General features: G+C 62.4%; 1 protein-coding gene across 2 annotated transcripts in view; it reads left to right on the top strand.

The window, feature by feature from the left end:
• The first annotated feature begins 3,235 nt into the window (after window positions 1–3,235).
• Window positions 3,236–16,573, top strand: part of LOC104331282 (hexokinase-2) — a 30,726-nt gene continuing 17,388 nt past the window's right edge. The window contains exons 1-2 of one of the 2 annotated variants that reach the window (XM_075444532.1): window positions 3,236–3,398; window positions 12,968–13,130. In XM_075444532.1, the coding sequence (XP_075300647.1) occupies window positions 3,336–3,398; window positions 12,968–13,130 (226 nt within the window). In that variant the 5' untranslated portion in view covers window positions 3,236–3,335. Of the gene's footprint in view, window positions 3,399–11,077; window positions 11,234–12,967; window positions 13,131–16,573 lie in introns of those variants that run through there. The other variant, XM_075444533.1, reaches the window with a different exon arrangement.

The raw sequence follows: 16,573 nt of genomic DNA on the forward strand, positions 1-16,573 counted from the left end.
AGGCAAAGCAAATAAATGGTCACCGGTGTCATTCTTCCGCCGACGGGCTCGTTTGGGGACGTGCGTGTCAAATGAAACGCTGTTGGAAAGTATGTGGAGCACCGGCGGCGCGGTGAATCACGGGGCAGGTGATCCGCGATGCCTGAATGCCTCTCCCTGGAGCGGCTCCAGCTCCGAGATCATCCCGGCTGCTCCAGCCGCCTCCGAACATCGGATGCGCCGGGTCTGCTTCCCCGATTCCTCTATCCCCATCCCGCTCCGCGCCTCGGTTTCCCCGCTGTAAAAGGGGGGGGATTGCCCTCGCCAGGTTTGCGACGCTCGCTCGCGGGGGGTCCCCAACACCCCCGGGCAGCAGCAGCTGGGGGGCTTTGCCCCCTGCCATGGGTCATGTTGCTTGGGACCGGCACCCGGAGCAGGTCCCGGGACTCTGGGATGCTCCGGCCCCGCTCCGGCCGCTCACGGCCCTTCCTTTCGAGCTCCGAATTTGTCGTTACCGCGGCCACTCGTCTTGAAGGAATCGCGTGAGAGAAATGCGAGGCGGCCGTGACTCCGGTCCCTGCCACCAGCCCCTTCCCCTCGGCTCGGGAACGCGGCACCAAACGCTGAGAGATTATTACAAGCCCACGCCAAGCCGGGGAGCAGCTGGGAGCGACGGCTGGAAAAGATTTAGCCTTGGAGGTTTATTACGTGAAAGGAATTATAAAACCTGCTAGAAAAGCTCGTTCGAAATTTAAAAAAAAAAATTAAATTTAAAAGCAAGCGCCGCTTCGAGGAGCGCGGGGACCGGAGCCCCGCTCCTTTGCTTGGTGAAGGTGAAGCAACGGAGCGCCGGGGAATAAACCGCCCTGGATAAACGGAGTTTCGGGAGGTGAACCCAGGTCCCGAGCGGGGCCGGGGGACGAGACAGACCCCTCCTGTGACGCACACGGTCGTGGCCTTCAGCCGGAGGCTGGGGAGGGGGGACAGAAGCGCCCGGCTATTTATAGCCAACCCGCCGCTTGAATTTCATCCTAAGCCCTGAGAATCTGGGCGTGGGGCAAAAAACCTGGGCGAGAGGGTGAAAGGAAACACGGGTGGGCTGAAAAAGATGAAAAAGCTGCCGATGCGCGGCTTTGGCCGACTGCTGGGCCAAACTGGGGCGGAATGGGCAGGGACTGGAGCGCCCGGGAGAAGGAGCCCGGCAGCGGGGTCGCCTCGGCTGCGCTCGCCGCTCCTTCGGTCGCCGCTCCCCGCTTCGAGACGGAGCTTCAGCTCCTCGGAAAAATGGTGTCAACGACCGCTTCGAAAGGCGAAGCCGTGCAGGGCTGGAGCCGCTCCGACCCGGTTGGGAAAGCGCGGCGGGGAGCAGGCAGACGGGTTGGGTAACTCCCGCCGCGGGGTTGCTCCGACCGGCTCTCCCGGGAGCCGAGCGCGGGGCAGCCGGAGCGGGTCCGGAGGGCCAGGCGGGCGCGGGACGTGCCGCGGCCCTCGTCGGGCTCCTCGCGCCCGCCTTCGGCCCAGACGGAGCCGGGAGCTGGGATGGAGAGGAGGAGGACGGAGGGATGGCGGAGGCAGATCCCAGCTCCTCCCTGGGGGGGAACGCGGGCGGAGGCGTCGCGAAGCTTCGGGGCGCGGAGAAGCCCCCGCGCTCCGGCCCTTCGCCGCGCGCGGAACCGCGGTGGCGGGGGCGCGGGGATGCGCACGCTGAGGCCCGCGTGACGGCGCGGGGCGCGCGGTGCGGGCACGGCCGCGCATCTGCCGGAACACACCGCGGCACGCGGCCACGGCCGCCACGGCGCCGTGCACGGGCACACGGCGGGGCGTGGAAGCCGGGCTGCGCGTGCACACACGCGTGTGCACACGTGTGTGAGCATTCACACATGCTGGGTGCCCCCCCACCCCACCCTGGGGTGCAGGTGTGCTGGTGTAACACCCCGCCCTCCCAGTGCACCCCCCCCCCTTGCAGCCCACCCCCCTTGCACGCCCCCACGCCCCCCCAGTACACCCCAATGTATGCAGACCCCCCCTCCCAGTGCACCCCCATGCATGGACAGCCCCCCCAGTGCACCCCCCCCAATGTACCAACCCCCCCCAGTGCGCTCACACCCCCCTCCCAGTGCGCCCCCTCCCACATCATGCAGCCCACCCCCCTTTGCACCCCCCCAGTACCCCCAATGTATGCAGATCCCCCCCAGTACACCCCCATGCATGCACCTCCCCCAGTGCACTCCCCGAGGTACCACCCCCCCCCCAGTGCACCCACAGCCCCCTCCCAGTTCACCCATACTCAGGTGTCCCCCCCCCCACCTCGGTGCCCACTCGAGGTCCTGTTCACCCCCCCCTCGCCACTCAGCACCCTGCACCAGTTTAGCCCAGTACCCCCCCAGTGCACCCCCAATGCACGGATCCCTCACAGTACACCCACAGCCCCCCCTCCCAGTTCCCCCCCACTCATCCCCCCTGCGCTCCCCAGTGCCCACCCAAGATCCTGTTCACCTTCCCGCCACTCAGCGCCTGGCACCAGTTCACCCCAGTAACTCCCCAGTACACCCCCCATACGTGCACCCCCCGCTCCCTCCCAGTGCACCGACAGTCGTCTTCCTCGCACCCCCCCCAGTACCCACCCCAGATCCTGGTGACACTCCCGCCACCCAGTGCCCTGCACCAGTTCACCCCAGTTCATCCCAGTACACCCCCAGTGCACCCCCGAGGCATGCACCTCCCACAGTGCACACCCAGCTCCCTCCCAGTTCACCCACTCACCCCCCAGTGCCAACCCCAGATCCTGGTCACCCTCCCGTCACCCTGCACCCTGCACCAGTTCACCCCAGTTCATCCCAGTACATCCCCAGTGTACCCCTAATGCACGCACCCCCCCACAGTGCACACCCAGCTCCCTCCCAGTTCACCCACTCACCCCCCCCGCACCCCCCAGTGCCCACCCGAGATCCTGGTCACCCTCCCGCCATCCAGCGGCCCGCACCAGTTCACCCCAGTTCACCCCAGTACCCCCCCACTGCACCCACACGCATCTGCCCCCCACCCCGCAGTGCCCACCCGAGACCCTCCTCGCCCCCCCCCGAGCACCCTACCCCAGTTCACCCCAGTTCACCCCAGCACCCCCCATTCATCCCCCCCTCCTCGGGCGCCCCCTAGCGGCGGGCGCCCCGCCCCCCGCCGGGCACACACCCTCGCTGCTCAGCCAATGAGGAGCCGCCGCGGCGCCGCGTCACTCGTGGGCCGGGGAACCTCCTCAATGAGCCACATTGTCGCGGGCCAGCACCGCGGCGCGCGCTGCTCCGGGGCCGCCTCCCGCTCCGCTCCGCACCGCACCGCTCCGCACCCCGGCGCGCAAGATGATCGCGTCCCATCTGCTGGCGTACTTCTTCACCGAGCTCAACCATGACCAGGCGCAGAAGGTGCGGGGCGGCGCGGGGGGGATGCGCGGGACAAAGGGGGGCGGCGGGGGGGGAAGGAGGAAAAGAGGGGGGGAAGGAAGGAAAGAGGGGAAGGGGAAAGAAGGAAAAGGGGAGAATAGAGGAAAAAAGGAAAAAGGGAAAAAAAGGAAAAAGGGAAAAAAAGAAAAGGGGAGAAAAGGAAAAAAGGAAAAAGGGAGAAAAGGAAAAAAGGGAAAAAGGAAAAAAGAAAAAAAGGAGAGAGGAACAAAGTAAAAAAAAGGAAAAAGTAAAAAAGGAAAAAGGAAGAAAGGGAGAGAGGAAAAAGTAAAAAAAGGGAAAATAAAAAAGGAAAAAGGGAAAAAGGGAGAGGGGGGAAAAGGTAAAAAGAAAGGGAAAGGAAAAATAGGAGGGGGGAAGTAAGAAAAAAGGAAAAGAGGAAAATAAGAGAGGGGGGGAAGTAAGAAAAAATGAAAAAGGAAAAATAGGAGAGCGGGAAAAAGTAAGAAAAAAGAAAAAGGAAAAAAAGAGAGGGGGCAAGTAAAAAAAAGGACAAAGTAAAAAGGGAAGAAGGAAAAAGGAAAAAAAAAAGAGAAAAAAAAGAAAAAAGAGAAGAAAGGAAAAAAGATGAAAAAAGGGGTGGGAGAAGAAAGGAGACAAAAAGGTAAAAGGAGAAAAACGGAAAAAGGGACCCCGGGAAGAAAGGGGAACTGGGGGAGGCGCCGGGCCGGGCTGGGGGGGGGTGCGGGCGGGAGGCGCCGCGGGGCCCCGCCGGCCGTGCGGTACGTGCCGAGGCGGGCGGCTGCGGGACCCCGCGTGGCCGGGCGCCCCTCGCGGGCCGGCGGCGCGGAGCAGGAGGAGGAGGAGGAGGAGGAGGAGGAAGGGGGGGGGGCTGTGTGTGTCTCCGCTCTCCTCCCGGCCGCCCCCGCGGGAGCCGGGTCCCCGCGCAGCACGTGTCGCCGCTTCCTCCCGCCGGCGCCGAGCATGCCCCGGGGCCGGAACCCACCCCGGAGCAGGGACTCCTCCCGGAGCAGGGACCCCCCCCGGAGCCGGGACACCCCCCCCTGGACCCGAACCCCCCCTCTCTGGACCCGGCCCCCCCTATCCCGCCTCCGGCTCCGGCCGGGGATGCCGCATGGGCTTGCTCCGAGCCCGGAGGCAAACGCAGCCCCTCGGGCTCGCCTTCCCCAGGCTGTGCCCCCCCCAACCCCCAGTTCCCCACCGATGGCCCTGGAAAACGGCTTTTTGCCTCCCCCCCTCCCCAAATTTACGGGTCCCGAATGACCGGAGCCCGTTGCCGGAGCGCAGCCGCAGTCGGGAGCATCCCGTTGGGACCCAGGGAGCGTCGGTCACCGGGAATTCACGAGTTCGGGCGCTCGGAAAACGCGAGGGTTTCTGCTCTGCGCTGGCCGGGGGGAAGCGGCCAGGTTTTGTTCGGCTGCCGGGACAGCTGAATGAAGGATTCCTGGAAAACGAAATGTTGGCCGGGAGGCTGCGCGTGAAGGCTCGGGCTCCTTCCCCAGCCCTCCGCCGGCGTCTGGGGCATCCGAGGATACGTCAGGGAGGGATGCGGGGTCCTGAGGTCGTGCAGCGGTTCCTATTACTGGGGTTAAGGCGGAGAGGTCAGGATTTGCAAATACCCCCCCACTGTTTAATAAAATAAAAGGTAAAATGCAGAATATGTGGCTGCAGAAAGCCCTGGCTGGGTCCATCGGCTCACGCCGGCGCTGCCGACCGGGAAACAAAACTCGCCATGCTGGCCCTTCGCCTGCATTAAATAGGAAGTAAAACGAGAGACAACATTAAAAAAAAAAACAACACCCCAAAACAACAAAAAACCAAAATGCACAGAAATCACTTCCCAATGCAAAGCGATCCGTAAGGAAATACGAGCTCCGCTCGTGAGTGTCCGGGCGTTGCGCAACGGCCAAATCCACGGGCGGGGGTTGTGTAACCCGACGGCAGAAATAGGCCAGCGGCGTGGCCCGACGTCCGCCTCTCGGGCACCGGCTCGCCAGCTCCTCGCGGCAGCTGGGGAGAACGGGGAGGCTTGGGAGGTTTGGGTTTGAAGTCTTCGGCTCCGCCGTAGGGCGTGCGAAGCCTCGGGAACCGGCTTCGTTCTCCTCCCCGCTGCGAAGCTCAAATAAAACAGGGTGCTGAGATTTAAGGGCAAGGAGGGGGTGGAAAAAAATACGCAGGAGCCGTCGGCCGGAGCTCTGGCTGCTGCGGGAGATGGCTCTGCCCTCCCGGCCCAAACGGTCGCCTCCGCAGCTGGGTTTCGCTGGGTTATTTTTAAACAAGCGCCGTGAATCCCCCGGGTAGGGCAAAGCCGGGGTCGGCGCAGCCTCCGGTGAGAGCACGGAGCTCGGCTTCGCTGCAGGGGAAGGGGGAGAAGGGGGGGGGGAAGCAGCTGAGCTTCCGAGCTGGACGCATCCATCATGGATGCAAAAATTATTCCTGACTGATAAATCTTCCCAGGCCGGGAGTCCCCAGCATGGGCTGGAATTCTTGGAAAGCTGCTTTGTATCAAACCCGGAGGCTTTACCCCAAATTTGAGTCCGTAGTCGGGAAAAGCTTTTTAGGGCGGTAGCCTGGGGTGTGCTCGAGTCTCGCGTCTTTGGCTCTGGCAGAAGAGGGGCTCAGGCGTGGTTTGTGTCCACGTCAGGATAAAAAGGCCTTGAAAATAGCCCCCAAAAGAGGATTTTTCTTCCCATCCTTGACAGGGAGCAGCTTGACCTGCTCCGCTGCCCGCCCGCAGGGACGTCCCCCACATCCCCCAGCTCCTCCTGCCCTCGGCGTTGGTGGGTTCCAGCACCGGCTTCTCTGACCCCCAAGGGATTGGGCAAACTTTAATTAACCTCGGCAGCGTCCTTTGGCTTGAAAGTTCGCCGCGGATGAGCCGCGTTCCCTTCGGATGTGCCGGCTCGCGCCGGGTTTCCTGGTCCCCGCACCTCAGCCTCGCCAGGCGACGGGAGGCAAACGAGTTAAATAACCGGGGCTGGCGGCTCCTCTTCCCCGTCGCTCCTTCGAGAGAAGGGAAAACTGGCGGTGGGGTTCATTTCCCGTATTTGCGGCCGTTCCCAGGCAGGGACAGGTTCTCCTCTGGGTTTTTTTTCACTTTTCCTTTGCGAGGGGATTAGTTTTATCAAGCTGGTTCCTCCCCGGCTGCCTCTCGCAGGCTCCTCTGCGGCCGTGGGAGGGCCGCCTGATTGCGAATTCCTGGAAACCAACTCCGCAGCTTCTCCGGAGTCCGCCAAGGTCAGCGGCAGGACGGCCTTTCCCACCCTCGGCGCCTGCGGGGAGCCGGCGCGTACCCCCTTGGCTCCTCGGAGCTGCCGCGGGGAGCGCGGGCAGGGCGCTGCCTCAGTTTCCCCACCCGCAGTGGGGTGCTCCCAGCATCCCAGGACGGGGCTCGGCGCCAGCCGGGCTTTCCCATCCAGGGGGGATGCAGCCTCTTGCGTCCACCCCAGAGACCTGCTGGGTTTAAAGCGAGAGAGAAAGGGGATGCGTGGGCAGGGAGGGGTCTCAAAGGCCGGCTGGGGCTGCTCGGGGCTGGGAGCTGGGAGCAGTTGGATGTCCCCAACTCCTGAGCTGGAAACCAGAACGTTTTGCTGGTTAAACTGGGCTTTCGGCGGGGCTGCGGAGCAGTGGGGTCACCCGAGGACGGGTCCCCGGCCGCCGCTGATGCTCTGCAGCCTGATTTCCTCGCCATGTGCCCGACTCCACCTCCGGCGCGGGGTTCAGCTGCCATCATCCCGGGGAGGGGGGGGGATAGTGAGGATGGGGAGGAACCGGCCGAGCAGGAAACCATCTGACTCACTTGGGTTCAAGATGACTCCGGGCGTGTGTCATCAGAGGCTTGGCTGCGGCGCGAGGGCACGTGGTTTAATTCGGCGCGGAGCCCTCAATAGCAGCCAAGGTCGTGGGTGCTGCCGGGGTCAGGGCTGGAGGAGGGTGGGTGCAACCCGGCATCAGGTCTGTGTCACCGAAGGTGGGGAGGTCGAGGAAGGGGACGAGCCGGTTCCCGGCGCTGAGTAACGGCGCGGGGATGGGGAGCGCTGGTTTGCGGTGTGCAGGGGGCCGAGGGCGCAGCGCAGGGTCCGTCCCGTGCCGCGGCGCCCATTCCCGATGCGGTAATAAAAGTCGCAAAGTACGTGCCACGTTACGGTTCTGAGCCAGGAAATAAAACGCTCCCTGTGCTGGATGCTTTCCCGGGTTCACCCCGCGACCTCGGTGAACTGCTGCCGCTCCCTCTGCCTCAGTTTCCCCGAATCCGTCGTGTCCCGCCGCGGATCCGGGCGGGATGGGGGCACGGGGCGCCGGCTCGCCCTGGTAACCGCTGGGTGCTGGCGCAGCATCCTCCTCTGAAAGAAGCAGGGAGACAGTCGGTATTGCGAAAAACTTTGGTGATTTTTAAAAAAGCAGCAGGTTTTCAGCTCAAAACCGGGATGGGGAGGGGAGTGATTTAAAGATAAAATAATTCCAGGCAGAGATGACACTGGAGAGAGGACTGACCGTGCACACTTGTGGGTTGGGAGCGCTCCAGCCTTCCCCAGACTCCAACATCTCCCTGTTGTGCTTGTACGTGACAAAGATTTGACTTTCTGGTGCCGAAAAGGAAAAAAAATCCAGCCCAGAAGGCAGCCAAGCCTCTCCCAGCGTTACGGCTTCGCTGCTGAAACGATGCGCGTCCGGCCGAGAGCCGCGGCCGGGAGATGCTGGGCGACGGGGAACGCTTCCTCCCGCTCCGGTTCTCGCCAGACACGTGGCTTTGGAAAGCGACCCGGAGCAAAACCAGGCCTGAAGACGAGCGGCCTCCCCTCCCCAGAATCGGGGATCCCCAGCGGGGAGGACGCGGCCGAGAACTTGCTGCACGAGGACGGCCGGCCCCGAGCGCTTCCCCTTCCCCGCCGCAGTTTGCCGGGCAGGAAACGCTCGCGCTCTGCCCGGAAGCCGCCATCACGCTGTAATTTCCGTCACCCACAGCGATCCTGCCCCACGTCCCCGCCGGGCGATGGGGGAAAGGGAGGGGAGCAGCATCCCCCACCGTCCCCGCTCCGCGTCGCTCGAGCCGTACCGCTGCCGGCGCAACCGCGGCGACAGAGGATGGATCTCTCGGGGAGGGTTCTTCCACTCTTGCACGTAGCTGCGTTGATGGGACCACCTTGCAAACATCTAAGCCAAGGAATTCCATTTTTTTCTCCGTGGATAGCGGCGTTGAATTAGAATTAAATTATTCGTGTGCTTAGATACCTGCGGCACTGATCCCGTAGGGTCATCGTGGGACGACTGGGAGAAGGCTTCAGGCAGAGGAACATCCAGCTCTGGTGCTGGAGCCGTGAGTGATTCCCATCACCGTGAAGGCAAAGCTGGCTTTTGGGGTGCTTGAAGGTCGGCGCAGCACGGCACGGCTCACCCGGCTCCGAGCCGGTGGCAAAAATTGGACAACTTGAGGTTTCTTCAGGCTTGGGGCGGACGGACCTCGCCCAGCGGTGGCCTTGCAGCCGGGAAGGGCCATGCTGGGCACTTCCCCAGCGCCCGGCGTCGAAATTAGCGGAGCCTGCAGGGACAGCCCTGAGCCAGGAGACGGGGGTTCGCTGGGTTTTACTCCCCAAAAACGGCATCAGACTCCTCAGACCCACAGCGGCTCTCACGAGCCGGTTCTTCACCAACACGTCCTGCCCCGCGTGCGGCTGTCTGCGGCCGCCAGCACGCCCCGCGCTTCCCAGCTGAAATCTCTTCCCCCGCCGTTCAGTTAAATTAGATTTCCTCAGGGAAAAGCGATTATTTACGATGGAAGCCTTCCAGAAATTAAATTGCCCCGTGCCAGATCCTAACCCAGTGATTTTGTTTATTTGGAATTGGCAATGGTCTCCAGAAAAAATGGTTAAACACCCGAGAAGGTGGTCTTTGCGACAGTTTGAGGTGTGCTTGGGTGCAGGCGGGGTGCGCAGAAGCAGGAACCACGGGGCTGGGAAGCCATGGGTGTGAAGGTGGTCATGGCTCTTCCTCGGTGGGGGTCGGGTGCGCACTGAGGCGGCTTCGCTCAGGAATCACAGAATCCCAGCATGGTCGGGGTTGGCAGGGCCCTCTGTGGGTCACCCAGCCCAACCCCCTGCCCAAGCAGGGTCACCCAGAGCAGGGGGCACAGCACCGCGGCCAGGCGGGGCTGGAATATCTCCAGAGAAGGAGACTCCACAGCCTCCCTGGGCAGCCTGGGCCAGGGCTCCGTCACCCTCAGAGGGAAGAAGTTCTTCCTCGGGTTCAGCTGGAGCTTCCTCTGCTCCAGTTTGTGCCCGTTGCCCCTTGTCCTGTCGCTGGGCACCACTGGAAAGAGTCTGGCCCCGTCCTCCTGACCCCCACCCTGCAGATATTTAGAGGCATTTCGAAGGTCCCCTCTCAGCCTTCTCCAGGCTGAACAAGCCCAGCTCCCTCAGCCTCTCCTCGTAGCAGAGATGCTCCAGTCCCCTCCTCATCCTCACAGCCCTGCGCTGGACTCTCTCCAGTAGCTCCTCATCTTTCTTGACCTGGGGAGCCCAGCACTGGACCCAGCACTGCAGATGGGGCCTCCCCAGGGCAGAGCAGAGGGGGAGGAGAACCTCCCTCGCCCTGCTGCCCACACTCCTCTTGATGCACCCCAGGATCCCATTGGCCTTCTTGGCACCCAGGGCACGCTGCTGGCTCATGGTCACCCTGTCGTCCCCCAGCACCCCCAGTCCCTCTCCACAGAGCTGCTCCCCAGCAGGTCACCCCAGCCTGTCCTGGTAAGGAGCTGAGCTGCTGCTGCCCCGGAGCCGTTCTGCAGGACGCCCTGACCTGCCGGGGCTGCCAAGCGGGACGACGTCTGCCTTCGTAGGAGAAGATGATCCGGGTTTTAAAAGGGCTTTGGAGATTAGAAGGAGGTGACCCTGTTTCTCACGCTGCCGATTAGGCCTGGGAGGGCGAAGCCTGGAGGACATGGGGAACGTGCTGAGCGGTGCCTGTCCTGGAGAAAGGAGGAGAAACCTCCGCCTCGTTTCCCCACGCTGGGATTTCGGGGGCTGCCGGGTCGTGCCTGCAGCTTCTTCACTGCCCCGTGCCTTGGGCAGGAATCGAGCAGCAAACAGCGATGGCTTCTTGTGCGTCCGAGCTTCCACCGCACCCACCTTCTCTGGGGCGAGATCTTCCCCCAGCAGCGTCCTGCCCGTCTAGGAAGAAAAGCAAAGTCAGGGTGGTGGACGGGAGAGAAGCACCGGCAGCGTGCGGTTCATGCAAGGGTGAAGCCCTGCCGGTGTGGTACCCCACCACTGGGATGGGGACACCTCGCTGGGACCCCATCCCCACCCACGGTGGTCTCGCCAGGACCCCCTGACCACCGTAGGCTGTCAAAGTCCCGTGAAGGAAGGTCTCATGGGGGCTGAGCACCCGGTGTTGGTCAGTTTTGGCTCTGATTCTTGCTGACACCAGCTCAGATACAGCTGGAAGAGGAGACGGAGTCTGGTTGAGGTTCTCCTCGTGCCAAGGGGCAGGTCGGTGGCTGGCGAGGAGGCTGCAAAAGGTCCCTGCCAGCCGCGATAACGCTGTTGCTCCGGCTCACGGATAAGAAATGGGGTTGGGCCGTCAGTCCTGGGCTGGTGACAGAAACCGATAACGATAGGGGCAGCTAATCAGGAGATTCTGTACCCTGGGGCTGGGGTGGAGGTGGGCTCTGGACCCCGGCGCCCCGCTCGAAGCTGGAAGAGGAGGGAGAGGGTGCAGCGACCACCTTCCCCGCGCCGGTGACGAGAGCCTGGGTACGCGGGTGGCAATCCTCAGCAAGCGAAAGCAAACAGGAGGGGAAGGAGGAGAGTGTTTGACTTCCTGCTGCTGGGATGGAGAAGGTAAACAGCCGGCTCCGGGAAACCTCCGGCTTCCCTTCTCCTTCTCCTTGCACCCGCCGGGCGCTCGCTCTCCGCTCCCCGTTAGCGGGGAAGGAGCTGAAAGCACCGAGAGAAATCGGGAGGAGGTTTCACCCATCACACCGGCCAGGATGCCGCTCCCCAGGGAATGAAGCGTCTCTCCTGGAGCGCGCTCGGCCGGGCTTCCCTCCGTCCTCCGACCGCGCCGCGGAGCCGCTGGGGACTCACCTTCCAAATTTCCAGTAGAGCTGGGAGGGGGGGAAGGGATACGCCGGAGCATCCCAAGCCCGAAACGCCGGCAGCCAAAACCACAGTGGAGCTGTTTTTTTCATTCAGGCCAGGGTCCGAGCGGCTGCATCCGTGAGCGAGGTCACGCCGGGGCGGGTGGCCATTACTCGCCCACAAAATGCCCATTTCCTATAGCGTAGCCCTATAAAAAAAAAAAAAAAAAGAAAATAAATTAAAGCCTGATTTCTGATGACCTTATGTTACGTGCCTACAGACAGGTGAGCTAGCTGGGTGGAGTTTTCCTCTTGACTTCGCAGGGCTTGCAGCTGCCCTTTAATTAATTTTAAGTGAAGTTAATTGAAACGGGGCATAGTCTGGGAGGTGGCGGTCTGTCCGCCTCTCCGTTTCCCTGCCCTGCTCCGGCCGGGCTGCGGAGACGTGCGCGGTGCTGGTGGCTGGGTCGGAGAGGAGCTGTTCCATGGCTTTCCTGGGGAAGACAAAACAGAGTCACAGCATGGTCAGGGTTGGCAGGGACCTCTGTGGTCACCCAGCCCAACCCCCTGCCCAAGCAGGGTCACCCAGAGCAGGGGGCACAGCACCGTGTCCAGGCGGGGCTGGAATATCTCCAGAGAAGGAGACTCCACAGCCTCCCTGGGCAGCCTGGGCCAGGGCTCTGTCACCCTCAGAGGGAAGAAGTTCTTCCTCGGGTTCAGCTGGAGCTTCCTCTGCTCCAGTTTGTGCCCGTTGCCCCTTGTCCTGTCGCTGGGCACCACTGGAAAGAGTCTGGCCCCATCCTCCTGACCCCCACCCTGCAGATATTTAGAGGCATTTCTAAGGTCCCCTCTCAGACTTCTCTTCTCCAGGCTGAACAAGCCCAGCTCCCTCAGCCTCTCCTCGTAGGAGAGATGCTCCAGTCCCCTCCTCATCCTCGTAGCCCTCCGCTGGACTCTCTCCAGTAGCTCCTCATCTTTCTTGAACTGGGGAGCCCAGCACTGGACCCAGCACTGCAGATGGGGCCTCCCCAGGGCAGAGCAGAGGGGGAGGAGAACCTCCCTCGCCCTGCTGCCCACACTCCTCTTGATGCACCCCAGGGTCCCACTGGCGGAGGGACCGGGCATCTTTATAGCCTCAGCGTATGGATATGAACGATTGCCAGGAGCAGGGGGGTGGATTTCTTCCCTTTCCAGGCATGGCACCCACTCGTGTCGCACAGCGTTGTTTGCTCGGTGTGGGTGAGCAGCTCTTGGCATCATCACCCTTCGTAGGGGTGATCTCCGCAGCGGAGAAACGAACGGGCAGTGGGTTCCGGCCAAGCATCCTGCGTGTAGCGAGAAGCCCTGGGGGTCAAGGTCAAAGCACGGCGCTGCCGCGGTGTGGGAAGGCCTCCGAAGCCAGAAAACCTCTGCCACCGACCTCCTGAGTCACAGCGCGGGCAGGGCAGGTTGTCAACCCTCCGGCTGACTTTTTGGCTTTATCTCCACCTTTCAGATCGACAAGTACCTCTACCACATGCGGCTCTCCGAGGAGATTCTCCAGGAGGTGTCCCAGCGTTTCGGGAAGGAGATGGAGAAGGGGCTGGGAGCGGACACCAACCCCACCGCCTCGGTGAAGATGCTGCCCACCTTCGTGAGATCCACCCCAGATGGGACAGGTACTGTGGGACGGGAGATGCTCCATCCCGGCAGAGCAGAGCAGAGGGAGACCGCGGTGGGGAGGTCTCCGCAGGTGCCAACATGTGCTGGGAGGAAGGGCTGGGGTCACCCGTCCTCACGGCGCTGCCAAACCGGAGATGGCACCCGTGGCCACCTGCTCTCCTGGTCCTGGGGAGCTTCGTCCTGCTTCTCCTGAGCGAGGTTTAGCGTGGGGACAGGTCTCCAGCTCACTCCTCTCAACCCCAAAACCTGCTCCCTCGAGCATCCGCGTGGGAAATTTCCTGGTGCCTCCTCAGTACCTTGGTGCTTCGGGAAGGAGCTTTGTCGCAGTCGCCGCGGCGTCGCCCCTTGCCCACCGGCACGCAGCGGGATGCCGATGCGCCCCGGGACCTGCCGAGTCTCGCGGTGCTCGAAGCCGGCGGAGCAGTCCTGGCTGCTGAAGGGCAGGGAGGGACAGAGAGCCCCGAGCAGCCGGAGCTGCCCCCAGCTCCGCGTCTGGGCTGGCAGCCGCCCCGGGGAAAAGTCCCTGGACCGGTCGGTCCCATTACCTGGAGCTGCTGGGAGTTGACATCTTCATGGGGCTCCTTGCAAAACCTCGTCGGCGGAGACTGCTGATGCCCAGCAGGAGAGGTGGAAAAAGGGGAAGGGAGCTGCTGGCAGGACCCATCTGCCCATCCCCAGCTGTTTGGCCGCCGCTGTATTTTCATCCCCAGCTCCTGGCGATGAGCGGGTCCCAGCAGATGCTGCAGCTGGAGTCTCTGGCCTCAGTGGGCAGTGACTGGGCAGACTGGATGTTCCTCTCCCGAGAAGCACACCGAGCCGGCGCGAGCCTGCCGGTTGGGTGATGGTGTTAGGTAGGGCATGCCCGAGAGGTGGTCCGGCTCAAACAGCTGAAAAAACCCCATCGCTGCTGGCTGTCCGCTCTCTCGAGGCGAGGACCAAGGCGATGAGCTGAAGGTCTGCAGCACCGACGCTTGCTGGTAATGCCCCGGTGAGGTCTGAGGGGACAAGCCCCTGGGAGTCACAGGCATCACGAAAGGGTTTGGGTGGGAAGGGACTGTTAAAGGTCATCTCATCCAACCCCCCTGCCATGAGCGGGGACATCTTCACCTGGATCAGGTTGCCCAGAGCCCTGTCCAACCAGGCCTTGAATGTTTCCAGCGATGAGGCATCTCCCACCTCTCTGGGCAACCCGCGCCAGAGCCTCACCACCCCCGTTGTTAAAAATCTCATCCTTCTATCCAGTCTAAATCTACCCCCTTTTAGTTAAAGGCCTTTCCCCCTTGTCCTGTCGCAACAGGCCCTGCCAAAAAGTCTGTCCCCATCTTTCTTGTAAGCCCCCTTGAAGTGCTGGAGCACCCCTGCCCCCAGAGCCATCCTGCCTGCTCGGCCCCACCGCTGCACGTACACCCAGAAGCCGGACCTGGCTGCCTGCCCCAGGATCGAGATTTCAATCTGTTTCAATGTTTGAGAATATTTTTAATTACAGGGATAGCCGGAACGCCGCCCCTGGGCATGGGAACTATTGCAGCCAAAGGTGCCGGGTGCCGGCGGAGCGTGTCTCGGAGCTGCCAAGAGGCAGGAGCGGAGCTCTCGGCACCCTGACCCATGCTGGGGAGAATCGTAGCATCACAGAGTGGTAGAATCCTAGGATGGTTTGGGTGGGAAGGGACCTTTAGAGGTCATCCAGCCCAATCCCCTTGTCATGAGCAGGGACATCTTCAACTGGATCAGGTTGCTCACAGCCCCGTCCAACCTGACCTTGAAAGTTTCCAGGGATGGGACATCGACCGCCTCTCTGGGCAACCTGCGCCAGGGTTTCACCACCCTCACTGTAAAAAAAATCCTCCTTATATCCAGTCGAAATCCACCCTCCCTTTGTTTAAAGCCGTCACTCCTTGTCCTAGCAAGAAGGTGCAATCCCTCTCCTTGTCCTCTCCTTCCTTCACCACATCCTCCCGCTTCGCAGCTTCTCCAGCTGGGATCTCTCACCCAACGCAAGCGCAGCGCGTGGGGAGAAGCGGGATGGGAGACGTGACGCCGAAGGGGTGCTGGGGCAGTCACGGGGCTGCAGCTGCCCAGGGGCTGGGAAGCCGGGAGGCTTTCGAGCGAGTCCCGGGGATTCCCTGTACGGCTCCAGCTGGATCCGGGCCGGGAGCGGCGTCGGCGCCGTTGGGTTTTGGGAGGGGAATGACTGGAAGGTGGCAGGTCGGGGCTGCGAGCCGAGGTCAGCCCGAGCAGGGGCTGGCTGCCAGCTCCCCGGTGTCTTGGTTTCGGCTGCTGCCGGCAACAAAAGCGCCACGCGGCCGCCCCTACCCCCGCCGGCGTGCGGAGGAGAATGGAGAGAAAGAGGCAGAAACCGGTGGGTCGGGATAAGGGCAGTTTAACAGAACAGCAAACAGAGGGAAACAGGAACAACAACGATACAGACAAGGAGAAAACACGACAAAAACAGACCCGCTCTCCCGAACAGCACCGGCGCCGCACGCTCCCGAGCGGCGAGTGAGCTCCCGCAGCCCCCACTGGAACCCAGCGTGACACCACAGGGTATGGAATACCGGGCTCTGTTTGGCCAGGTGGGGTCAGCCCACCCGGCTGTGCCCCTTCCTGGAGTCCGGTGAAAGTTAACCCTGTCCTGGCTGAACCCAGGACACCTGGGCACATCGCTTCGCAAGGAGACGATGTGACCACGGCATGGGAAGAGCTCAGCGTCCGGAGGTGCATCCTCGCCGCTTCTGCCTTTCGTGAAGCTTCGGGGAAAAGTCTGATGGTGGCTGGGCGTGAAGTCCTGCTCCCACCCCATCTGAACGGCGGGGTGCCAGGTCCTTTTTGGGGTGCCTTCCTCCTCCAGAGCATCCCTGCCCTTCCTACCCCTCCTGGCTGTAGCAAGAGTTGTCTCCACTTTTGGATGACGCCCCGTCTAACGCGCAGCTGGCAGCTCCCCAGGGTCCAGATGGGCGAGAGGTCCTTACAAAAATACAAGGTCACGTCTGCGGGTTGAAGTCAAAACACAGACCCGGCTCCCGGCCGCTCCACCCCCCTCTGCACTCCTGGCGACTTCACCATTCCCGATGCAGCATGATGAGAGCGGGGAAATCCTACTTCTGAAGCGGGATCTCGCCTAAAAGCAGCTTTTCTTGCCTGGGTGGGCATCCTACCATGGGCTGGAGGGGGGAAACTGACCCCAGGGGAGCTTCTCCTCGGAGCCGCGGTGACTCTGAGCGAGGGCTTTCCTTGCCGAGTGCAAACACCACCTTCCCCCTTGCTCCTTTCCTGGTTTTTCCAGGCTTTGCCCCGTTTCCTCCTCCATGCTAGCATTGACACAAGGATCTTCTGGTGCATCCTCCGTTAAGCTGTGGCAGCTGATACCCACGGCCCGGGGTTTTCAGGAGGATGCTGCGGGATTTTGGTGGTCAGATCCCTGGAAGTTCAAAGGATGGTT

The sequence above is a fragment of the Opisthocomus hoazin genome, chromosome 28 (genome assembly GCF_030867145.1).
Source record: "Opisthocomus hoazin isolate bOpiHoa1 chromosome 28, bOpiHoa1.hap1, whole genome shotgun sequence".
Taxonomy (NCBI): Eukaryota; Metazoa; Chordata; class Aves; order Opisthocomiformes; family Opisthocomidae; genus Opisthocomus; species Opisthocomus hoazin.